The sequence below is a fragment of the Syngnathoides biaculeatus genome, chromosome 22, assembly GCF_019802595.1.
Source record: "Syngnathoides biaculeatus isolate LvHL_M chromosome 22, ASM1980259v1, whole genome shotgun sequence".
Classification (NCBI taxonomy): Eukaryota; Metazoa; Chordata; class Actinopteri; order Syngnathiformes; family Syngnathidae; genus Syngnathoides; species Syngnathoides biaculeatus.
In genome coordinates this window covers 3,460,440-3,487,124 of record NC_084661.1, presented here as the reverse complement: position 1 = coordinate 3,487,124, position 26,685 = coordinate 3,460,440, and the positions used below count along the sequence as shown (strand labels likewise).

General features: G+C 40.0%; 1 protein-coding gene across 9 annotated transcripts in view; it reads left to right on the top strand.

The window, feature by feature from the left end:
- jmjd1cb (jumonji domain containing 1Cb) overlaps positions 1 to 26,685 on the top strand; it is a 246,137-nt gene that overhangs the window by 86,738 nt on the left and 132,714 nt on the right. For 8 of the 9 annotated variants that reach the window (XM_061811226.1, XM_061811228.1, XM_061811229.1 and 5 more), the window contains one exon: positions 6,542 to 6,742. In XM_061811226.1, the coding sequence (XP_061667210.1) occupies positions 6,542 to 6,742 (201 nt within the window). Of the gene's footprint in view, positions 1 to 6,541; positions 6,743 to 13,453; positions 13,573 to 13,735; positions 13,909 to 14,222; positions 14,283 to 26,685 lie in introns of those variants that run through there. The other variant, XM_061811235.1, reaches the window with a different exon arrangement.

Below are 26,685 nucleotides of genomic sequence, written 5' to 3'. Positions count from 1 at the left end.
TACTCCTTCGACTGCAGTGGTGTAATATAGCAAAGGGGGAGGGTGACTGAAGAGAAATGTACCTGTTGATCTTTGTTGCATGCTCTCTCTCTCTCTCTCTCTCTCTCGCTCTCGCTCTCGCTCTCTCACACTCTCTCTGATGAGGTATGGAAGATGTGGGCAGGGGCGAATTATAAAGGCCGGGAATGCAAGATCATGGTGTGACTGTAGTATGAGGAACTGATGGCATGTACATGCTTAAAGAACCCAGACAGAATACCCAGAGCAAATAAAACACCATATGGCCAAAGGTTTTCCTGTCCATTACACAAGAAAGAACTGAAAATGAACACGTACAGTGTATTAAATTATTAGACAAACAGTATACTGTTTTTATTTTTCCAACCACAGTATAGTAGTAGGAGTATTTCTACAATCTGGATTTTGATGAAAAACGCCATCAAAATGACACTATTGTTTTCTTTCAAAATGACTCAAAATTCAGTTAGAAATTATTATGGGTATAAAAAAAATTGCAAATACAGTAGTACCTCTACTTATGAATCTGTACTGGAAGTCGTTTCGTAACGTGAAACTTTCGTAAATAGAAACGCATTTTCCATGTAAATAGCCTCATCCATTCCGAGCCACCTGAAAGATCCTTGTGGTGCTCTTGAACCAACTCGTTAATGTCCTCCTCAGCCTTTGCCAGCGAAACAATTTCCTCAACTTCACGGTCAACCTCCACTTAAAATCTCTCAGGTCGAGCAGCAACAGCATGAACCCACATGCATGCATGTCTTTTTCATATTTCTCAATGATTTCTCGTTTTTTTTTTGATGGACTAAACAACTCTCATCTTCTTACTGGCACTGGCTATTAATTTCTTGATGCCCATGGTGAAAAAAGATGAATAAATCCGGAAGAGGGTCATGGGTAAAGATCAACGCCCTCTCCCAAAAAAAGATTGGAGGGATGTGATGCCAGGATGATCCTACGTGGAGCTGCTCGATTTTGCCACATACCAAGAGACAGGATGTGCATCATGGCTAAATATTGACATCTGTCTTAGCCATGGCTGACATGTCAGGAGAAAGTTTGGTGGGTAAGACATGAAGGACTTCACAGAGATGGGTATTAGTCATTCTGGTAGAATACATCCCCATATTCACCCTCTGCATCAGGTAAGAAAGCTTGAAATTCTCAGTGGTACAGTCCGAAAGCTCGAATTATGTTGACAGTTTTTACAACAGTGTTCATCACATCGCCAAGCTGGATAGTCTTAGCATACAGTGCTTCGCGGTGGATTATACAGTGCATCCTAACAGCCTCACCTCCTTTTTCTTTCACTATGGCGCACATTATCGATGCCATTCCTTTGCGCTCTCCCGTCATCGCCAGAGTTCCAGCCGTTGTTACTCCACAGAGCTTGTCCCATTCAAGCCCCATCTTGCACGGCTTCAAATATATTTTTACTGGTCATTGTGCCTTTAAGGCACATCATATTAAGCAGCAAAAATTACCATCCAATCACCGCAAAAAAATTAACAGTTGCGCGGTGTGTGTGGCGTCTGTGGTCTCATCACATGTTGTTGAGTAAAAATCAAAAGCATAAGCTTGGTCTCTTAGCTGAAGTTTCAAGTTAGCTGACAAGTCCTCCATTCTCTGCACCACTGTATTTCTGGATAAGCTCACGTTGTTGAAATGCTGGACTTTTTCCGGGCACATATTTCTGTGACTTTGATAAGGCACTGTTTGATGGAGTCATCGTCTGAGAACGGTTTGCCGTGCCAGGCAATAAGTTTAGCGACTTCATAGCTTGCTGCTGTGGCGTTTTCCTGGACTTGCAGGCTAGGTACCATTTGCTTGAATTTTTGTGTTCGTTCGGCACCAGTGTATGATGGGTAGCTCTGATGTTTGGTCTCAAAATAGCGACGGACATTATACTCTTTCATCATAGGAACTAATTAAACAGACACTTTCCGTTGATTTCTTTGAAGAAATTTAAATTTTCCTACAGTGTTTGAAATCTTCTACACTCACTTGCTATTTTGCGTTGCTTCGATGCTGCTGCCATTTCTGCTAACCAATGGTAAAAAAAATTCTTCACCTCTGTAATTTTTAGTTTCCATAGATGTCTCCATATAGTGTTAAAACTGAGAAATACAACAAAGTTGACCTCAAGCTTTTTGTGCTGGCCATATTCAATTATATTTTCAGAATTAGCTACCGGGCAATAAAAACTGTTAGGCAGGCTGCAGTTGTCCCGCGGGCCATAGTTTGGACACCCCTGGTATATTGCAATCCACATTTTTATAATGAAATGCGCTGAGCTACATGTTCTTTCTTGGCACAAAGTCTGGTGATGCCGGGGGCCACACCGAGGACTGTTGCGGTAATTACTATATCGACTTTGTGTTTGCATAAAAAAATGGACATGATAGTTTTTCTAGAGTGGATTAATACTCATGTAAATGTATTTTTTTACATAAGTCATTAAGAAGGCGGCACGGTGGATCAGCTGGTAAAGCGTTGGCCTCACAGTTCTGAGGTCCCCGGTTCAATTCCGTGTGGAGTTTGCATGTTCTCCCCGTGCCCGCGTGGGTTTATTCCAGGCACTCCGGTTTCCTCCCACATTCAAAAGCATGCAACATTAATTGGACACCCCTAGGATTGTGAGTGCGGCTGTTTGTCTCAATGTGCCCTCTGATTGGCTGGCGACCAGTTCAGAGTGTACCCCGCCTCCTGCCCATTGACAGCTGGGATAGGCTCCAGCACTCCTCCTCCTCGTGAGGATAAGCGGTGAAGAAAATGGATGGATGGATAGAACTCATTAAGATACAGTCACTCCTTGTTCACCTCGCCTGTCAGTCAATATGCTTGCTGTTATGGCTGGTGGGACTCACACACATACACAGGCAGGTGTGTGGAACTGTTGAGAGGGGAACAGAGAATTGGGGTACTTGAAGGTAAGTTTTCCCACTGCTAACTAAAAAAAAAAATACAGAAAATTAAGGGGCATATACTGTGTATTTGCCCTCCTGATTTGACTTTTTTTTCCTTTTTGCATATCTATCACACACAAAGGTTTTGAATCATCAAACCAATTTTAATATTATTCAGGGACAATCCAAGAAAATATAAAATGCAGTTTTCAAATAACAATTCAATTTATTCAAACACAAAAAAGCCAAATCTGTCTGAGCCTCTGCGAAAACGTAATTGCTCCCCCTTGTTATATCACAAAGTCACTGTGAGTAACCACAAATTCGGAAACGTTGAGTCTGAAAAACGTTACAAACCCTCAGGCTCGGGGCCCCAGTGAACCGCTGTCAGAGCCATTATACACGAATGGAGAAAACTGGGAACAGTTGCAAACCTTCCCAGGAGTGGACGACCAACTAAAATTACTCCAAGAGTGTGACGATGACTAATCCAGGACACAAAAGAACCTCAAACGACATCGAAAGACCTGCAGGCCTCACTGGCCTCATATAAGGTCAGTGTTCATCACTCTACCATAAGAAAGACACTGGCCAAAAATGGCATTCCCAGGCAAAAACCCCTGGTGTCATCAAAGATGACAAAGGTTTGTCTCAGATTTGCCATAAAAGCAACTTCATGAGCCTCAAAACTTTTGTAGAAACATTCTGTGGAGTGACAAGTCAAAAACTGAACTTTTTGGAAGCTGTGCAGCCCGTTACATGTGGCGTAAAAATGGCAATGATAAAAAAGAACATTATGCCAACAGTGAAGCATGGTGGTGGCAGTGTGATCGTCTGGGGCTGCTTCCTACCTATGGGCTAGGACAACTTGCTGTGAATGATTAGTGAAATAATTCTGCTGTGTGGCCATTAGTTCGTGCCTTCGTGGGCAAATACTTTTTCATTGAATGTAATTAGTTCCAAAGTCTAATGCAACAGCGTCACTACAGGAATATTTTGGAGTGAAGAAAAATGAGCATGACTTATGGCAATGCCGCAATTAATAAGAACGAGCCTGCATTTAAGTCCCAACAAAAACAAGACCTAATAAAGTTCAAAGTGACAAAAACAATTTCAAACACAACCATCCTACCCAGTTTGTTCAGCTCTGAACAAAAAACATGGTGGGACATTTACATTTCCTGTTTCCCGTCAGCTTCCAACTAAGGAAGCTTTTGCCTACCAAGGCAAATATTTATATGATCATGTATATTACACACTCACATAAACAGTAAGATGCAACTAGTGAACATGTTGGGAAACGAGCACTTAAGGAAACGGTGCAGACTTTTGATAGGGAGTATGAATTCCGATACATTGCTTTGATCTACTTGTTTTACTGTTATTAATGTGAATTGGTACATTTGCATAGCCAACTAAAAATTTGATGGCATTAAATACTCTCTTATACCTCTGTGACAAATATGTAATATTTGTTCAAATATAGTATGTATCTCTTTCGGCTTGTCTCGTTAGGGGTCACCACAGCATGTCATCTCAGATGAACGCTCATATTTTTTTGTTAACAGAGCCTCAGTCTGTTTTATTTCCATTTTTATTTTCCTTCATTCATTTCCCATACAGTTTATCCTTGCTAATTTTGCAGGTGTGGTGGAGCCTATCCCAGGTATCTTTTGGGTGAGAAGCAGAGTACAGCCTGAAATGGTTGCCAGCCAAATGCAGGACACATATAGGAAAATAACAGCCACACACACATTCACACCTCTTCAATTAACCTACAATGCACGTTTTTTAGATGCAGGAGGAAACCACAGCGGCGCAGGCAAAACGTGCAAAATCCACACAGGAGAGGCTGGATTATTATACTTTTTTTTTTTTTTTTGTCCTGTTTGGCTGTTAGAATCAACCCAGAGGAAGGGAGAATGTCCCTTATTCGTTGCAAGTTGGAAAGGAGGGCAGATAGGACGATGTGACAAAAAAACATGGGGGGGTGGGGAATCCAGGGAGCAACCATGGGCCATGAGAGGGGAACCGCAACATCAAGCATCCATCCACCGAGCCCAGATTTGAATCTGAATCCTCAGAACTGTGAAGCAAATGTGCTAAACAGTCGAACCGTCCCCCCAACCGATATAGACCGCTACCTGTACCTTCACATTTTATTGATCTTGACTGTTTCAGTATGTTTACATTATTATGCTCTTTTAGATCAGTGGTATAAAAAACATAAACAATTTTATTGTTTACTGGGATAGTTCTTGGAAAAATTTATCATCTTAAAAAATTTATCATGACAGGTCCGCCTGCATCAAGTTTTTTTCTCTTTGTACTTGTCAGGTTCACCAATCAGACATTAATTAAACAGGACAAAAAAAGGAAGCAAAGACACCAGTTCAAGTCTCGCGAGGAGAGAGGAGAGGAACTGTCTCGTACAATTCACCACTGCACTCTCTGATTATCCTCTCCTCAGCACCTCTATTTATTTAGTTTTAAGACGCCCCTTATTTACATGGATGTTACAAAAAGGAGACGACAAGCAAAACAGTTTGAAACACGGTGTACATGTTTGTTCATGTGCGTGTGCATGTGTGGAAGATTGCTAAATACATGTGTGGTCATCATTTCTTTAACAGGCAGCTGTTCCAACAGTTCTGATGATTAGATGTTTTTGTTCTTGCTGTCTCCTGCTAGGAGGCTGCCATGTTATCTCGGGCAGAGCAAAGCATTTCTTTATTGGAAGCAACTGTATGATAATTATGATCACAATTATTCCTACAGTACTCATTAGCAGCTCAATGCTATTTTTGAATTGTGGGATAGTACATTGTTACATTCTAATCTATTTTTCTTTGGAATGCAATGTTGTTCTTTTTATACTATCTCAGGAATTGGTCAGTGAGAAACTCCACACTTTGTGCAGTGGTGAGTTTGATATCTACAGTATCATCTCAGTTTTCCGGACAAACCCAGAACTGCAACACACTCCTAGGGTTCCTAACTATGCACTATGATTTGTACTTTCTTGGGAGTCATACTAAGGTCCAATTTAAAACAAACCTCTAATAAAAAAATAAATGCCCATGTGAAGTGAGCGAAACATAAAATGTATGTATGTATGGATGGATGCTTCTAATTCTGTATGTGAAATTTTTGGTGCACAAAGTGAACAGTGTTTACATTGTGTCGGAGTAAGCTCAAGTAGGATTTGGGAACTGAACCAAACCGAATTTGTCAGAATATTTAGTTTGCAAACAGATTTCTTCACCAGCAAGGGGATTCGGCAATACAATAGATACATGTTAGTTGGTCATTTTGTCATTATTTTAAATGAGGGTAACCATGTTTTTATGCCACTGGCCACCATCTGTGATATTTATCATATTACTGTTGCATCCATGGGATAGTTCAACCATTTTTATTTTTTGGATATTTTTCTTTTCGTCTAAAGTTGCCATATTTTGTCCTTATACATCTTCCTCCCATTCTTTATTTCCAAATTTTTGTCTGTTTTGGTGAAATTGAAGTAATATTGCCACTAAATGCATTATTTTCCCATTAAGGATTGAAATCTCAGGTTTTGTTTTACGATGTTGATCTCTTTGTGTTGTGTATTGCAGGTATATGTGGAATTTGATGACCAGGAGTGGGAGAAGAGAGAGTGGGTGAAGGTCTATGATGATTTCCAGCTGTTTCTTCTTGAGCACCAGCTGGTCTGGGCCAAAAGGAAAGACGGAGAAGGAGAAGCAGGAGCAGGTGGAAGAGTACTCGGTGGCCTTTTACAGGGAATGAAGGCTAAACACATACAGTGGCCTGCCCTGGTAAGAACTGCTTCACATTTATAGCTCCTGACCCTTGCACAACAACAGTCATCGTTGTTGTGCAAAGCTTCCCATGGCTCTGTATATTAACCACTTTAGCATATTTGCAAGCTTCACAAAAAAGTTGTAAATTACTATTCATGGAATTACCCAGGAGCATTTTTGTCATAATTGCAAGCATTTGTCTTGGAAAGTGGCAGCCTTGCCATATCACACTTTATATTTGTTGAGTTGAGTCTAAGATTTGTGGGTCTATATGATCTGTCGAGGCCTGATTACCATGTCTGGTGATGTCATGCAATGTTTCTTGATGTTTCATCTGACTTTGAGAAATAATCACATTTTGACTGGTTTTTTAGAGCTAATATTTTTTCAATTCAAAAGGATTTTATACTTTTAAAACACTATTTGGAGGTTTATAAGTTCCACTGGATGTTTATAAGTCTCACGAAAATGGTAATAATTCTCATCAGTTTCTCCAACAGTAATTGTAAAGTTTCAGTGTGGATAAATACTACAAGAATTTCAAAAGGTTGTTGTGTTATATTTGAGGATGCAGTTAAATATGTCCCATAGAAATGGAAGCACTTCCTGGAATTCTGTCTTTTAATCCATATTCAGTAGGGATGGGGTGGCCAGACTTTTTTACCCCAAGTTCTACTTTTCAAGCAGCCAACCTCTCACAAGCTGGGGGGGATGAGGATGATGACGCAATGTTATTAATGTTATGTGTTGCGTTTTTTATATATGTGTGTGTGTGTATATATATATATATATATATATATATATCCAGAATTAGCTTTTTGTGCACTGTATTGTCTGCTTTCATCCTGGATCAGGCTCTGCGAAGGTGGAATTTTAAAATTACACACCATCGCTTCCTGCACTTTCTACTTTGGCTTCAGACCAGACCTTTCCCATTCGGAAAAGAGAAAATATCGTCCAATTTAACCACTTTTTCTTCGATTATTCACATACTTTGAGAGTCATTTTTATTTTAGAACAACAGAATTTCTTTCTCCATTAATATCGAAAGTAAACATAAGCAGCATGTTTAGCTCGTCTTTGCTCTACGCTGGCCAGATTGTGTTGTGAACTAAAGCAGCGGAGGTGGACGCTGTCATTATAAAACACGCTGATGGGCTGCATAAGAACTGTAACATTTGTAATTATGTGTTCGTCTTTAAGAGGGAGGACGGGGGGCAGGTGTAAGGTAAAAGAACGTGTGGCAGGGAGTAGCGATTGTTGTTAGAGAAAGTTCCGTGTGCTGGCTAAAAGAAACCAGTGGCTTCTTCTTTTCATTTTTTTACAATACGTATGTGAATTGTGCCATTGGATGTAGCAACCAGTCATCCCTCACTTATTGAATCACATTGCAAAATGCTACAAACTGAATAGCTGGATGTTGTACTTTCAATTTGCATTGGATTTTTTATTTTGCATGCAACGCAGAATATCTGCGAAGAGACTGCATCAGCGGTGCACAATTACGCATGTACACAGTTTTGAGGGAACATTGCCTGAGGTTTTTTTTTTTTTTTTTTTTTTTTTTTGGGCATGCAGTCGATCGCGATTAACGCATTGAGAACACCTGCCCTAGGGTATACATATATAGCTGAATCCATATTGATACTATGTACAACATATTTTTAATTTTGAGGTATTTTAATTAACACGGGTATCTTATTGAAATGCAGCACTGACATATTTGCAGATAAAGGCAAATAACTCTCGAGGATTTGTTTTCGAGAAGAAGCAGGAAGTGACGTAAAGGAAAGGGGCGCCCCCAAGTGGACTCATCTGTTTCCATTAGTTTTACCTCCGGGGAAGGTAGCTCGTTGTTCCTTTGTGTTAGCCAAAATGCTGGCTCATTGCATTGCTGGACATTGCTTATACACTCGGAAGAATGGAATTACCCTAGGTTTGAAAGAGACCCTGTTATTTGTGAAAAATGAATTGCATGTGTGCAGGGGACGAGAGCTTTGTGGGTTCCAAATCACAGGTAGGTGTGTATTCAGCTACTAAAAAAAAATAATAGTTTGGGGGGACCACGTAATCGGTCTCTCTCATAACGTAACAAAAGATCCGTGTATGAACTGTACCGATGTGCGCGTTGGACGGCTTTGGGCTGCTGCGCGGAAGAAGGGGCATCTGACGAACCCAACCAACAATGTCTCACTCAGCCTCGTACGAGCAGTAATCCGCCCCGGCTCGATAGTGTTCATCGCGTACTGCGGTGGCTGTGAACAACCCCAACCATAAAAGCAGCACCCCTCGGCTCCATTAGATGCCACCACGGCGCCGAAAATCAGCCACACCGGCTGAGGCGCCGCGATCGGCGGTCACAGCTTCTGTGAAGGCTGCGCGTCGGGCTTTGCGACGGGAGCGGCTCTGAAGAACCCAGCCGAGAATGCATCACTCAGTCGCGTGCGCGCAACAGCTGAAGTACTGTGGTGTCTGTGAACAACCCTCTAAAGCAGCACGGCTCGGCTCTTTCATAAGCCACACCAGCCGGCTGCGATGAGCAGCGATGGCTCATCTCCACAGCAGAAGTGGATCGGACGGGGATGCGGTTTGGCCGTGATCACATATCATCTGAATGTGGCTCGAAACAATAGTGTAATATTGCCCTGGTAACTTCACTCGCTTGTGTGGTGTTGTAGTTTTCGAAAAGAGCTTCCGTGTCAGAAGGGACGTGTTCATTTCCCATAGTTAGGGTGCACCGCATGTTTTCTTTGGCGAATGTCCAGGTGACGTCATGGACAGAGGAGGCAGCCAATATGGCGACCACTTGGATATCGTAGAATGACACTTTTGCAACTTTGCGCATGGATGACGCTCTGTCCGCTCACATTTATTTTTTCGTATGGACATTGAAGGGAATAATGTATTTTTCATTACAATATCTATTTTAGAATGTTTATAGGGATGACACTTGGGCTTTAACTCTCACTTTGTTTGTCTTCCATGTGTTGAAATAATCATTTAACTGAGCAGTTACTGCTTCACTAACTAGCTTTTTACTGAGTCCTTTTGCCTTTGAGTAAGGTGTGCTGATTGTTTTAAACAGTGTCAGAAGGGAGTCTATTGTTCAGAATATAGCTTCTAGGGCTTGGTAGAAGCGCAGCCAACAAACTTGTTGAACTTCTCTGCATTTTATAGTTGGCTCAAAGAACAATTTTTGGACTTCTACTAAGTTGTCATTCCTCTAGGGGGATGTTTTGAAGTAATAGTACACAGACTCTAGAACACCTTTGGTAATAATTTCATGTCTGGGGAAAAAATACAAAAAGGGATCAAATGGAACAGAAGATACAGTTACACAAGTCAAAATATTTTTTTTATCAAGATCAATCATCATTTTGATTAAAAGACTGATTGCTTCATTGCCAATTTAGTTTTAACTTGATATAATTTTTTTATTGTAGTTATTTTGGATTCTCATCCATTTACAAAAACAAAATGAAAAACATTTTAATAAAGCAGAGCAAAATCATAAAGAATTACTAAGAAAATACTGACCTGGAAATTTTTCTGCAGCCTGCTCTGAACACAGAGCAACACGGTGGGCAGCACAGTGTGTATTTATAATATGTGGATTCTGTCAAAGGAAGTTTTCAGTTAGACCCTCTTTTCTGCCAGTCATTTTCATTTCATTTTCATTGTTCTGTGCACTTGCGGTGCCCATACCAGTGAAGAAACGTTTAATGCCTTTGTCTCGTTTTTTTAGGTGCATTTTGTAGGGTTAAAAGCAACAGCACTACTAGCACTCAGTAGCAGACCACATGCACAAATCACGACATACCTCGCTGCCAAAAGTAGGTCAATCTGTGGGTTTATGACATTGAGTCGGAAAGCATTTTCGGGCAGGATTTCTGAGTGCTTGGACAAGCAAGCATGGCGGTTGTTATCAACCTTTCCCGTCTCTCGGGCAATCTGTTTTGTCAGATTATTTTAACCTCTCTATTAAATGGGATGTCAATGCAATAATTTATCGTGTAGTTCAAAATTTTATGACACTTTCTGAATTTTAATGCTCGAATATCGCGGAATTGCGCCCTGGGGATTATCCCTGCTGATGGATCTCAATCACTTTTTTTCTAATTTCTACTTTAATTTCTTTTTCCTAAAGTCCTTGCACTGTCAACTTTAGAATATATTTTAAATAGATTTTAAAGTTCTGCTACTAGTCCATCCATTCATCCATCCATCCATTTTCTTTGCTGCTTATCCTCACCAGGGTCATGGGGATTGCTGGAGCCTATCCCCGCTGTCAACGGGCAGGAGGCGGGTTACACCCTGAACTGGTTGCCAGCCAATCGCAGGGCACATAGAGACAAACAGCCACACTCACAATCACACCTAGGGGCAATTTAGAGTGTCCAATTAATCTTACATGTTTTTGGGATGTGGGAGGAAACTGGAATTTTGTGGTTCATCACAGTGACTTTGTGATGTAATAAGTGGGCAATTACTGTTTCACACAGGGTTACAAAGGTTTGGATTTTTTTGACTTAATAAATTGAATGGTCATTTGAAAGCCTTCATTTTGTATTTCATTTGATTGTCTCTAACTGATATGAAAATTGGTTTGATACTTTGAAAACTGTGTGTGATGTGCAAAAAAAAAACCTGAAATCATTTGGGGACAAATACTTTTTCACGGCACTATACATATTGCTGAGTTGCGTTCTATTTATTGGGGAACATCTCAACTTCCTTCTAGGCTGTTGCATCACCATTTTCAAATATGGGATGGCGGCAACCCCCGTTGCTGTCGTCGGTGCGCTTTGACAAGTGGGCCTTTCACAGTGAGGGAGTGCAGTGTGGAAAAGCCTTTAAGGTGCTGTCTAGTTTTATACTCAGATGTGTATTATCGTTATTCGAGCAGTTGTTTTACGTAATTTGTGCATGGGTGGTAATATTACAGTGAGTGGAGGAGTGTACCTTGCAATGCAGCTGATGGAAGATATTGTGTGTACAGGATTATAATTTTGTTTGACTTTGTACTTTAATGACAAGAGAGTGCCATATTTTCATGACCATAAGGCTCACTCAAGTCATTCTCCAAAATCACAGAACTCCATAATCTGTTGTTGATGGATGATTGATGAGAGCTCCGCTTGACTGACTGGGAGAATTTCCTGCTGACACTGTTTATATAGAGGAAAGGTGGCCGTGACTGAGGATTGCATGCGGAACTTAAAGGGGAAATGTGGGCATGAAATGGGATGCTAAAGGCACGTCCCCCAGTAGGTATATAGTGCTGGCATGTGAATCGTGCAAAGCAATATCGTTTTGGCTAAGGACCCCCAAAAATGGCACCAACAAAGAGACAATTACAAAGCACTGTAATGAAATGAAATCTGTCATCACTGATGCGAGGAACCCGGAAGCAGCGCGGCAGTCCAAAACAACCAGAGGTCAATGGCTTCAGGTCATTATCAACTCAACATGAGCTCAAACTACGTAGTGCGAGCGTAATGAGTACATTAATAAAAACGGAAGAGCGCACACAATTGAAATGCTCGCTTATTTTTTTTTAACTGTGCCCGTTATGCTCATTTCTATGTATTTTGAGCTCACATTGTTTTGATAGCCACTAAACGCCGTAGGAAAGCTGCTACAGATTGTAGCCGAATGGAGTGCGAGAGGCTGCGTTGCTGAAGCAAAAGTCTTGGGATTCAAAAAATGGTCCCAAACGCCATGGATGGCACAGAGGATGAATGACATGCTGTGGGAGCAACATGGGATGTTCATGATGCAATGCAGGAGGCAACGGAAATGGACCAAGTCATCAATGATGAGTTCGACAGTGATGCACCAAAGGTTGCTACGATGTACAGTTTTCAGATTGGAGATGAGTCGCATGCTTCCTTTGAAGTCTTGGCCAAGGATGTGTAGAGGATAAACTGCATTATGCACAAACTATTTATGCACAAATATTTAATTTTTTAAAAATGTTTAAGTTAAAGAATATTAAATAGTTTCTTTTTTTAAGACCATTATATGTGTTATCAACAGTATTAATAAAATGTTATGCCATCATTGAGCATTTATTTTAGTTTGTTGAGGGATTCTGTTCTGACAATTACAGGGACCAGGACAAGCGTGTCCTGTGGACTGTCCCGAGATATATATTACCGCTACATCAGCACATGCACAAAGATTATTATTAATGATTGTTGTAAAGACAATTTTTGAAAAACAATACAAGTACAATCTTAACAAAATATAAATAAAGATAATTCCCAATATTTTGAGGAAATTGGTAGCAGCAAATTGGTGGTGCAGATTGTACATTGGTAGAACGGTTTTCCCAATTTTTTAGGTCAACTTTAGGGGTGCGCATTATACTCTAGAAATTATGGTACTTTATTTTGTCCTGTAACTAGCTGTCCAAATCCACTAAAAGATCAGAAATCCCGTCTGTAACCTTGTTTCTCATCAAGCCCAAATTTGTAAAAGCATGGCGCCTTTTAGGGCGTACAATCTCCACTGCCTTCATCATTCAAGTCTTTACAAATTCACAGTCATTAAGTTGTTTTTAAGACACTGCGATTTTATTAGCAATAGTCTTCACAGCAGCCTCTCTGATGTCTCTGTTGACTAAACACAGACTGCTGTTTCTTTCATTTACCTTTTCTCTTCTCCGCTGTCCTTGAAAGTTGTCATATTTGTCGGCATTTAGACTCAAATAGTGGCGACAAAGGTTATATTCTTTCAGTACTCAACATGCTGTGAACACACCAAACATATGAATACAGCTTTCCCATTCACTTCTGTGAATAAATAGGAGGATGACCGTTTTTCTTGGAACACACTGCACTGTGAGTCCACTTTGTTTTTGTTTTGACGGACATATTGAGGCAATGATTGTGCTAAAGCACACATTAAAAGCACTGTACCATAGAAGCCGTCATAAATAGATTAAACCGGCCTGCAGGCTGTCCGTTTGACAGCCCTGGACTAACCTGTCTGCTTGCACTGTAGTTCGAGCTTTTGCAAAAACCGTCATCATTTCTGATGAGTCACACGGCAATGAGAGTGACTCTGACCGTGAGAGGGAACCTGTTGTTTGATGGAGAACTTGCCCATCTGTTCATTCCCGATACAGAAGATAAGCACTCTGATGAATTTGTGGATGAGGATTGATTAAAAAAAATGTGAGTACCTTGTTAAGTACTTCAATAAAGTACAACCAAACTCAGTTTACATTGTAATACACCTCAGTTAAGTACAACCAAGCTCAGTTTTTCTCCCATTGTTTTTTTCAAATACCATGCATGCATGTTATAGTATATTGTTGTGTCCTTGGGAGGCTGGAGGTGTTCCCAGCATGCTTTTCTCAATATGTAACTAGCATTTGTGAGTATTTTGTCAATTATTTCTTTGGTTTTGGTTGGCTTTTGGTTCTTTTGATGTCTGATGGTATGCTGTTCTGTTTGCTGTGGTGTGATTTTGGTTTGGTGTTACACAGTGATTGTGCATGCCGTGTGGACTGGTGACGTGCCTGCACCTGTCGTTGTCTGAGAGAAGGGTAAGCTTGTTTTTCTGCTTACAAAAATAAATGTGCAATTGTTCCTCACTTCCTTGTTAATGCCTCAGTATGTATTATGATAGCGTATGTTTTACTATGCCCATGCTCAATAATTCTGCGTGCCTTATGTATTTTTAAAATACTGAATAGCACCCGTTTGCTTTTTAATACTTAGCCTTATGGTTGCGAAAGTATGGTAGTGACACACAAGTAAGAATACCTTGTTAACAATAGCAATTATCTGCTATGCCTGAGTATCTTATTAGTGTGAAAACAGTTTAAGAGAGAAAGATGCCGTGTAGCAATTGCTAAGTTAGCATCATAAGTCATGATAAATATTAAAATAAAAATGCGGCCTGCCACATCAAATATCCTTGCTGACCATTTCACTGTCATTTCAGCTTAATATTGTTACATCAGTTGTTTACATGTGTTTTGAAGGAGTGTACATGCATTATTATTTTTTGAGTTCAGTGAAACTAAGGACAATATTTTGGAAGGTGGTTCACTTCACTTGAAAGTAACAGTAATATCCAGCATTTGAGGTAGAAAAATATATCTCTCTGACTTGAAAACAGACACACCTGAAAGCAATCGGGGTTTCTAAACAAATTAGAAATGGTGATGAGCGGGACCACACTCTGATTGGCTGTGGTCCGTTACATTTCCTTGTGTTTGTGTGTTTGTTTGTGTGTGCGTGTGTGGGTGAATGCATGTGTTCAAAATGGATTCATGGAGTGAATGGATTCAAGACAGATTAATGTGGCCCTCCAGCTCACACCAATGAGCTATTATGTCGACTTTATATGAAGTCGCAACAAAGAAAAACAACTTAAATTGAGTAATTCATTTTAAACACAACCATCCCATCCATTTCTTAACAAAAATAAGGCTGGCAAATTTCCTGTTTCCTTTCAGCTTGCAATTGAGTTAGCCTTTGCCCAACAATACAAATACAAACGCAATAGCGTACAGTGTATAGTGTACGTACGCTCATATGAAACTGTACACAATAGCGTGTAACGCTGTTGTTAGAGAAGAGTCATTGAACATATTGACAAAGCTGTGAAATGGTGCAGATTTTTAAAAAGCAAACAAAACAAGTTGATTTTATCTATGTGTTGTGATGTTAATTAATAATGTCACTACTTTATAATAGACTTTGAACCGATATGATTGGTACCAGCGGATAGTTAGCATTTTATGTTGATCGGCTTTAATGTCATAATTTGCAGATCATTGATTGTCTCCACAAAATAAATTTACCATCAAGTACAGTACATTCAAATCTAAAAGCTAGTTTATTTTTAGCCTTGTTGTCGGTTTTTTGATGTAGTACTGTAAATATCTGAACACCAATAAAGTTACTTTAAAAAAACATGGCGACGGCATGGGACAGAGACACGTAACTCACACGTAATGCCTGTATCAGATTACAAGAAAAATTTGGTCTTTAAGAATTGCAGTATGCCAAAATACTGCAATACAATCTTGTATTCTGATACCACTGCATCCTGTGTTTTCCGATTACTGGGCTTCATACCTCAACTCAAACGTGACCGGATACACTTGTTACCCTGGCGACACCAACTATGGATCACGCTGCGTGTGTATTTGAGAATAAAATGGGAGAAAACGTGTTGGTGTTCACCGGTGCTCGGGAGAGGAGCTTCGTTTAAGGCTTGCTTGAAGTATGTTCACTTACGTTTAAAACAATACTGCTCACAAGGAGGCAACAAAATAACATTTAGCCTAGGCAGTTAATGCTAGCACTAATGGTTGGGCAAATATGCTCTATAAAATTTTGGGGTGTGTGAAGTAATTTAATTACAACAAAGTAATTTAATGACAGCAAGTTAGCACCATTATTAATGTCATGTTCTAATGTTGATTTGACCTGACTGATAAAAAAAAATATATGACCTGACTAGAGCAGTGATTTTTAATCTTTATGGAGCCAAGGCACATCTTTTACAATTAAAAAATCTCTTGGCACACCCCAAAAAAAAAAAAAATGGATATATTAATACATGTATGTACTTCCTACCATCTAATAGAAGACCATTCATTGGCTCTGTCTATCACTGTGCCTCACAGAGATGGATTAACAAAGATACATTACTTAGTGAAAATATATTTTCTTTGAGAAATGAAGTACACAGGTTTTAACAGAAAATGAACAAGTCATTTAAATAGACAGATTGCTCAATCTTGTGATCAGATTGGTTATTATCCCCAAAAATCTCGATTGTTTAAAGCCCATTTTATAAAGTGAAGACTTAATTTGACAGTATATTGCCATTTAAGGCATGCATTTAATAACTCTTTATTCATCTGTGCCAAATATTTCATTTGTTGGAGTGCAATTTATGTAACAAAGTATCATTCATCTCAACTATTGTATTTATACAATTCCAAACCAAAAATTCAAGATTCTTGAGAATGACTTTAATTGCTCTTAAAGAGGACGTATGTAGTTGAATTTATATTAGTTTTTAGAATATTATAGGGTGGCACAGTGGATGATTCACAATTCTGAAGACTGGCGTTCAAACCGCGGCTCCGCCTGTCTTTAGTTTGCATGTTGTCCCTGTGTCTGTGTGGGTTTTTTCCAGGTACTCCAGTTTCCTCCCACATCCTCAAAAAATCGGACATCGTATAATCGACTCTAAATTGCCCTTAGGTATGATTGTGTGTATGAAAGATTTTTCTGTGTGCCCTGTGATTGACTGGGAACTAATTCAGGGTGTACCTTGCCTCCTGCCCGATGACAGCTGGGATAGGCTCCAGCACTGCTGGGACCCTTGTGAGGATAAGCAGCTCAGAAAATTGATGGATGGATGGAAATCAATGGCAAATCAGCACGGAGAATGACTGGTTAGCAGCTCGTCCTCACAGTTTTGAGGACTGGGGTTCAAATCTGGCCCCAGTTGTGTGGAGTTTGCATGTTTTCCGGGTACTCCAGTTTTCTCCCACCCCTGAAAAGCGTGCAATAGGTTGATTGAAAACTCTAAATAGTCTGTGTGAATGTGAGTGCAAATGGTTGTTTGTTTATCTGTGCCCTGTGATTGACTGGAGACCAGTTTTAGGCGTACCTTGCCTCTCACCCAGAGTGAGCTGGGATAGGCTCCAGGAAGCCCACAAACCTACTGAGGATAAGTGCTGTGGAAAATGAATGAGTGAATATCAGTGGCTCAAAAAACAATATTTTTGTTTATTATGATTGTTTGTTATACAAAATACAGTCTCGTTATTGTGATAGGCCTAGGTTAGTGGCCTAGGCCCATTACAATCAGAGTGGAAATTGGCACAGATGACAAGATGAAAAGAACAACTGACAACCTCTTCATGAAGAATGTTACGTTCGGGCCTAATTTGTCCAAAAGTTTAACCAATGCTTTGATCAGGAACACTTTAAGCAGCAACTCTTTTCAGCAGTTACCTATCATTTGGAATTGGACTTTGCTGACCAGATTGTAAATAATTTACCTGGCAATACTGTTTAAAAAGGCAGTCAGCGATGTTTTTCTTCTTTTTTTTTGTGAACCAGTGAGACTGCGGTGTGGTTGAAAATTTGGCTGCATCTAACTTTTATGCTGATCCACTGTGCAGGGGAAAAAAAGTTGGCCACACCAGTGCCACCAGTGCAGAAATTTAGTCAAGAGCCCTGATAAATAAGCTGTCAAAAAAATTGGATGAAGAACACAAGCCATTTAGATTTCTGGAAAAATCTGTATTGAATACTGATTTTAAAAAAACAACATGTTTTCCTCAGTATTTTTTAAATATTTTGTTTTGTTGTTTTTCTAACTAATTTTCTCGGACGGCACGGTAAACAACTGGTTAGCACATCTGCCTCACAGTTCTGTGGACAGGGCTTCAAATCCGGACTCTGTCTGTTTGGAGTTCGCATATTAGTTTTCTCCTACAACTTTCCCAAAATATGTGTGTTACATTGATTGAAGACTTTAAATAGCTTATAGGCGTGAATGTGAGTGCTAGTGCTTCTATGATTATACAGTATTGTATGTACCCTGTGACTGGCGGGCAACCAATTCAGGGTGTACCCTGTCTCTTGCCCGAAGATCGCTGGGATCAGCTCCCGCGGTCCATGTCAGGATAAGTGACTCAGAAAATTGGTGGATGAATCTTGTAATTTCCGGCCTACAGAGCGCACCGGATTATAAACCTCACCCAATACATCTGTAAAGGAAATACTATTTGGTACATGCATAAGCCGCACCTGTGTAAAAGCCGCAAGTTCCCACATTGAAATCCACATTGAAACATGAGATATTTACAAAGAAAGACAGTACATAGAGTTTTCAAAGTTTTAATACCTTAGCTTATCTTAACATAGCAACAACACAGTAGCACGAACAGGGCTGGTTAAAGAAAAAAAAAACATACCGGTTAAAAAAAAAACAGCCACGCAGCTATACAGTAGCAACCCTGGAGCACAGCACTAACAGAGCCGTTTAAAAAAAAAAATACCTAATTCACTCACAGCAGAAACACCCTAGCACAGTGGTAACAGAAGCGGAGCGCGAACAGGGCCAGTAAAAAAAAACATACATGTAAAAGTCACTTCCTCTGCACATATATACCACTGGTCTCACTTTTACGGGCATGAGGAAAAAATGCACAAATTATCCGCATCACCGCATAAGCCGCAGGGTTGAAAGCGTGTGAGAAAAGTCGCGGCTTTTAGGCCGGAAATTACGGTAATTCAATTCCTTCAATCAAAACCTATATCGTTTTGACAAATTAAATCCGCACTTCCATTTTAGGGGTTTCATTTAAACTTAGCAACTTCAAGTGTTACAATGCCAAAGAAGTATTTGGATTTTGTTCCAGTAATAAGACGGTGGTCAATTTTTTTTCCATTGTCATCAAGGTTGTAGTCTCAAAGTAGCTAGTTCAGACTGGGTTTTCTTTTTACAATAAAACGGAAAACCTCGTTGAAGGTGGGGTTTATATTTCAGACCTCCCCCGTCAGACTAAATCTCCAAAGTAGGGACCCTATATTTCATTAGTTATATTTGTATACATTGATCCTAGTGAGGATAAGCATTATGGAAAATGGATGGATAGATAAAAAAGCTGTATGCATAATGCCAATGCAATATGCATGTGAGGTATTTTGAGGCAGGTAATATTTTTGTCCACTCAGGTTCACCACGTTCTCCGTCTCCAGTCCTGTATCTGTGACCGAGCGTTTGTTAACCTTAAATGGCAGGGCCCGGCCTGTTGAATGTTGCAGTCATTGAGTGAGAGTATAGACCTGTCCATCAGCATAATTTGGGGGGGGACGACAAGAGGGGATATGTCATAGGGACATGGAGTTTTTTAAGTGTCTCAAAATAATGTCTTAATCTTTGATCTTTTTGCGATAATCAATTGTATTTGTGTTTAGTCGTGTCAGATGGCGTGGGGGCAGGCTTTAGAGATTCCACTGTATATTGAAAGTATGTGTTTATTTATTTAATTGAGTTTTCTTTTGCATTTAGCTCCTTTTACAAGTTTTTTTTCAAACAAAATCATGGGTTGTGTTTGTTACATATCCCACTATGTGTGTATAACTGTATGCTTCACAGAAAGTTCTGCTATGAAGATTTTTTTTAAAATGTACATAATCACAAATACTTTTTATTATAATAGTTTGCATTCCCTTTTCCAGTTATACTTGCTCATTTACAAACAATGACACAGCCTTTGAACGCATTCACTCACCCTCACACAGCATTTTGTTCTTCTCTTCAGTCAGTATGTGGCGTGTGTTGACTTATCCAACATACGCATTTACCAAAATGCACACAAACCTGGGAGGACAGCCCTTGACATACAGAATGTGATGTAACATTCTGATGTCACACAAATTGTAGTATACTAATACCGGTAATTGTTTTTTCTTGATTTGTACATATTTTAAAATTAAAAGAAATATTTCATTATTGAGTCGGCACTGTGGCGCAGCTGTAAAGCGTTGGCCTCACGGTTCTGAGGACTGGGGTTCAAATCCTGGCCCCGCCTATGTGGAGTTGCATATTCTCCCCGTGCCTGCCTGGGTTTTCTCCAGGCACTCCGGTTTTCTCCCACACCCTCACAACATGAATTAATTAGACACTCTAAATTCCCCCTTGGTGTGATTGTCAGTGTGGCTGTTTGTCTCTATGTGCCCTGTGATTGGCTGGCAACCAGTTCAGGGTGTACACTGCCTTCTGCCGGTTGACAGCTGGTATAGATTCCAGCACTCGTGTGACCCTTGTGAGGATAAACATTTAACAAAATGCATGGCTGGATAGGTTGTATTAAATGTACGTTCTTTCAATCACAAAATTATTTTAAAGGTTCTAATCTGTCATTTTATTTTATCAAATAGTTAGCAGAGTGTACTAGGCATCCATGAGTTAGGTGTTTGTCTTGGGAATGGCTTTTATTTTCACAAACAAACAACCAAACATAATATAATCAAATCATCCACATTGTGACTTGCAAAAATATTTATACCTATAGAACCTGTCCACATTTTGTCATGTTACAATGATGAATTTTTGGCTATTTAATATTTTGGGCCAAAAATGGCCTAAAGTGCAATTTTGTTTTCCCACTCCAAATTTTTGTCATCAAAATAAAACGAAACACTGCAGCCAGCTTCCACTTCTCTGGATAAAGCTCAGTCGTACTGATTAGCGGCCACAACAGGTTTGTTTTTTTAATTAGTGCAATTAAAAAAAAAAACTTTTCTTTCATAAACAAATGGCCTCCATAACCCTGAGTTCTTCACAGAAGATTGGCCCATGTTGACAAGAGAAGTCACTGAACGTTATTTGTGTGGCGGAATCTCCAAAGCGGGGTAGAGCAAAGTAAGCCAATGTCCAAGGTATGTTGGCAGTTGATGCCCTCATAAATGGGCAACAAACTAAGGTGTTTAACAATTTGAAGAAGTACCACCAAGTAATTATGCGAAAAGCCTGAAAATGTGGATGATAAAATGGTACTCTTCATCCATTCTGATTGAATTCTTTTGGAAAGAAGTGGTCATTAATTTCAGTCTTGAGATTTGCAAAGTGGGTAGTGACATACCCTAACAGAGTAATAATGACAGCGAAAGGTGGTCCTACATGGTATTACATGATCTCAACCCTTTTGAGAATGTGTTCACCAAAGCTCTATGCTGGTGTACTGCAGTATACAGTGTATATATAGTACATACCACCAAACAAGAGCTATACAGACGCCCCGTAGCACAGTGGTTAGAGCACTGGTTTGGTAAACCAGGGGTTGTGGGTTCGTATTCCACTGGGGCCTCCACTCCCTGAGAAGGGTTGCGTCAGGAAGGGCATCCGGCGTAAAAATTGTGCCAAACATATATATGCGTTCATCTGAGATGATACGCTGTGGTGACCCCGAAAGGGACAAGCTGAAAGGAAAAACAAACCACCAAACAAGAGCTATGGGAGGCAATTCTTGCATCCTCAAATTACATGTAGCTTGGAGCTAACCATAAAATTACAGTTTAACCGAAATAAATTCTCCTGTGTGAAGCTGATGTAGACCTAATAATCTTAAATAACTTTTTTGGAGTGAGGCACTAAGTAGCTCTTCTGCGAAGAAGGTTGTCCTCCAGAAAGAAAAGGCATTCCATCTCAACACAGTTAATGTGCGAAAGACTGAGAAGAGAACACACAGGAGGCCCAAGATAACATAAATGGGTGGGTAAAAAAACCTTTAATATCACAATAGGAGTACCGGCCCTTCACATGAACTCCAATTGTTATTCTTATGATGGGTCAGTCAAGGAGCACATCATCTATAGTTTCCTTTTCACTCTCGACCCCTTCCAGTTTGCTGAGCCCCCAAAAAGCTCCAATGAGGAGTGCTTCTCCTCCGTTCTTCACCTGAGACTTCACAACCCGAGGAGACTAACATCCTTGTGCATGGGTTGCTCCTGGAATTCGGTTCATCATTGAATACCATTATTTCAAAGACTGGGAAACAAGCTCGGATCTCTGTCCTTTCTCACTGTCAGAGCACAGATAGTGTGGCTTTGCACAGAACACTTCCAGTGCCATTATTTCACAGTCTGGGAAACAAACTCTGATCTCTGTCCTTTCTCACTGACAGAGCACAGGTAGTGTGGCTTTGCACAGAACACTTCCAGTGCAATCACGCTCAGCACTCACTCTCTCACAGGGATGTGTCCTGAGAGTTCTTCTTTTCACTCTGATGACACACAATTGCATCACCAGGTCTGCCACCAATCACATTAGTCTTTCAGACAACACAACAGAGGTAAGCCTTATCACAGATGACCTGGAATAAGAGAGGGTGTGGAGCAGTTGGGAGACTGTTGGAGAAACAATAGCTTCATCCTGAATACAGAGAAAGCCAAAGAGATCATTGTCTACTTCCAAGCAAGATCCATAGAGACATGGATAAAAGAGTTTAGTGTGGATGAGCTTGACTGGCCTGCACGGAGTCCTGAGATCAGCCTGAAAGAACACATTTGGCATGAATTCAAATGCAAACTGAGAACCAGGTCTTCTCAATTAATATCAGTACTACCTCACAAATGCAGTTTTGGAAGGATGGTCAAAAATTACCCATGGAGTCCTGAACCTTGTAGAAAGCCTTTTCAGAAGAGTTAAAGCTGTTATAGTTGTTGAAGCTGGACCGATGTGATATTAATATAATTGATTAAGAAGGGACTGTAACTTCAGGTGATATGATATGAGAGTAAAGGCCAGTGAGCAAATAGTTTTGGCAATATAGTGTAAAAGATGTCACCTTGCTTCACTAAGCTGTATGCTTTAAGGCCAAAGCCAAAGATAATTAAACATTGTACATTATATTTAAGCACCAAGTCGGTAGGACACAGTACTGCAGACACAAACGGAGAGTCACCAACTGCTCTCAATAATAATAATCTTATCAACAGTCACTGTGTTTTGACGCACCATCGCACTTGGAAATCTGCACAGTCAAGTACAAAAAAAATCATGCGCATAAAATTTGTTACAAGGAGAAATACATACATATTGAAAGATGTCACTTATTTTGTATAATCTTGACCAATGTTCCCTCTAAACTGCGCCACTGCGCAATTGCGATTTTGTCGCACACTCTCAGCGCACATAAAAACCGATCCAGTGCAGTGAACCACAGCCTGACGTCTTTTTTTTTTTTTTTTAATACAGAAGCACACAGTCTGTAACAATGTGCTACTGCTCAGCCTACTTCTACTTCCTAGTTTCCCTGACACCGCCCCCCTCTGCTCATAATTACAAACACCGCCCATCACCAGTGCTTTAGTTAGCAACACAGTCTGGGCAACGTAGGGCAAAGAGAGTAAGACATGCTGCTTATGTTCACTCTTGATAATAATGGTAAAAGTGTTTGTTTAATGAATGTCGGAGTATATGAAGAATAGAAGAAAAAGTGGTGAAACTTTACGCGATTTTCTCTTTTTTGAGTAAAAAAGTACTGGTCTGAAGCCAAAGTTGAAAGTACAGGATGAGATGGTGTATAACATTAAAATTCCCCTTTGGCACAGCCTGATCGAGGATGAAAGGACAGACAACACAATGCATAAAAAGCTAATTCTCTATTTTAAATATAGGATGCAACATAACATTAACCTTAAAATGTTCTGATGAGAATGAAAATGCTGTAATCTGAATCTTTTAATGAGCCATGTAACTTGAATGGACGACACTGATCTGACCACAGTGTATACGTCTGATGTTGCTCACAGTGGTCAAAGGGAACGCTCACGGGCTTAGTGTGTTTGCTCAGACACGTAAAAAATCAGGAGGAACGTTAGTCTTGACATTAATATACGTGTTTATTTCATAAACTTCGGTAGTAAAACAAGCCTGAACAATCAGTATTCACCTGGAAACAGGAAATGCAAGTTAACCGTATTGAGCATGTTCGGAGGTAATGCCAAAGCACATGTTTGGAGCTTCTTCACGTACTGTGAGTGCATTCGAAAGTCTTCTATCATGAGCCATGTCAAAGAAAATTCAGTTACACTGAAAACATTTCTGGGGTATAACACAGGTAATGTTTCAGTATCTAACTATACCCTGCTAAAAAATTTCTATAGAACATTTCAAAAGAATTTCAAAAAATCATGCTACAGAACTTTAGGGCCCAAGTTCTATAGAAATTCTATAGAAATATTCTATAGAAATGCTATAGAACTTTACAAACTAAGTTCTATAGAACTTTCCTAACGAAATTCTATAGAAATGCGAGAGAACTTTAGGACCCAAGTTCTATAGAACTGTTCTAAAGAAAAAACTTTCTACAGAATTTCTATAGAAACATTTTGTTCTATCGAAATCATATAGAAAGTCACAACCGAAGTTCTGTAGATCAAGCTGTTCTGTACAGATTCTGTTGAAATTTGAGATCAAGCAATGTGCCACTTTCTGTTCTTCAAACGTTTCTATAGAATGTCGACAAAAACATTTTGTTCTGTAGAAAATCTATAGAAAGTCACAAGTTGTGCTATACAAATTCTATAGAATTCTATAGGTTTCTATAGAATTTCTATATATGACCTCTTTAAAAATGTCTGTCTCAGTCTGTGCAGTTTCAATAAATTATGATTATGGTATTAGTAACAACTACACACTCGTGTGTAACAACTCAGTAAGGCATTTTAAGGTCTTGAGACTTCATCCCTAATCACACCTGCAACTTTATATCCGCAGGCATGACTGGTGGACCACACTTGTAACATTATAATTGCGGGCATGACTGACCACCTCGTACATTTTTCAAATGTGAGAGGTATTTTATAGACACTCAAAGACATTTCACAATTGCACACCTTATTCATTCACTCCACAGTTGCACCGAGTGGTGGAAAGCTACTTATGTAGCTACAGCTGCCCTGGGGTAGTCATACAGAAAGATGGGTGCCATTCTATGCCTACAGCTCCTTCGACCACCACCAAACATCCAATCACATTCATTCACTGGTAGTATGGGTTCAGTATCTTGCCATGGGACATGACATGATTGGGCTTAGATCTGAACCGGTGATTCTCCAGTTGTAAAGTGCAATAATATCGGGGGTTTTCCACAGAGCTTGTGTGTTTGTTATAGCTGTCTTCTCTGTTGTATATAAACACACATACACACACGCACATATATGTAAAGCTCTGCTGTGTTTTTGTGTTTTCTCCCCTAGTCATTTTTAATTGTCTTGAAACACAACACAGATAAAGGTAATGTGGTGGTTTCGCAGCGAGCTAGCACAGATAAAAATTCCCGAAAAAAGACCGATTTGGTAATCTGTTGGTGTCACATCGAGCAAACTATTTTGGGCGGCTGTGGAACAGTAGGTAGAGTGCGTCATCCAGTATCCAAAGAGTCGCTAGTTTGAATCTTGGCTCTGACTGTCCCCAGGTTTTATTGTCCATGGGCAACACTCTGAACCCTTATTTGCTTCCAGTGGCTGTGGCAGCTCCTTGCATGACAGCAGCTGCCCATTCGTGCCCGAATGTGTGTGTGAACGGATAAATGTGACTGCAAAGCACTATAGGCACTGTGATAGTGTAGATAGAGTGCTATATAGGTGCAGTTCCTTTACCGTAGTAAACTCACAATAACATCTTCCTGAAGACTGACAGTCAGAAAGTTTTCCATATTACTTAAGTGTTCTCTCAGCGCCCAATACAGTGAACAAAGTAAGTATTTGAACACCCTGCTATATTGCAAGTTCTCCCCCTTAGAAATCATGGAGGGGTCTGAAATTTTCATTGTAGGTGCATATCCACTGTTTAGGGATGGTGTTCTTGGGATGGAACTCATCATTCGTCTTCCTCCAAACCCGGTTAGTGGAATTATGACCAAAAGTTCCATTTCGGTCTCATCTGACCACAAAAATTTCTCCCATGACTCCTCTGTATCATCCAAATTGTCACTGGCAAACTTAAGACGGGCCTTGACATGTGCGGGTTTTAGCAGGGGAACCTTCCGTGCCATGCATGATTTCAAACCATGATGTGTTTTGCCAGTGCCCAATACACTGAAGATAGTAAGTATTTGAACACCCTGCTATATTGCAAGTTCTCCCCCTTAGAAATCATGGAGGGGTCTGGAATTTTCATCGTAGGTGCATGTCCACTGTTTGCGAGATGAGGTGGACTTTTAAAGGCGGACTAACATGCCTTTGAGGGTCAGAATTCTATCTGATAGACATACTTATTTGCAGCTGTATCACACAAATAAATTGTTAAAAAATCATACATTGTGATTTCTAAACCTTTCTTTTTAGATTATCTCTCTCTTCCAATATCTATATATCGTGTTCAAATACTTATTTTCTTCTCTGTAGTCGTCAGCTAGGGTTAGGGTCTTGTTTCCTATGGGGGGGGGGTATTGC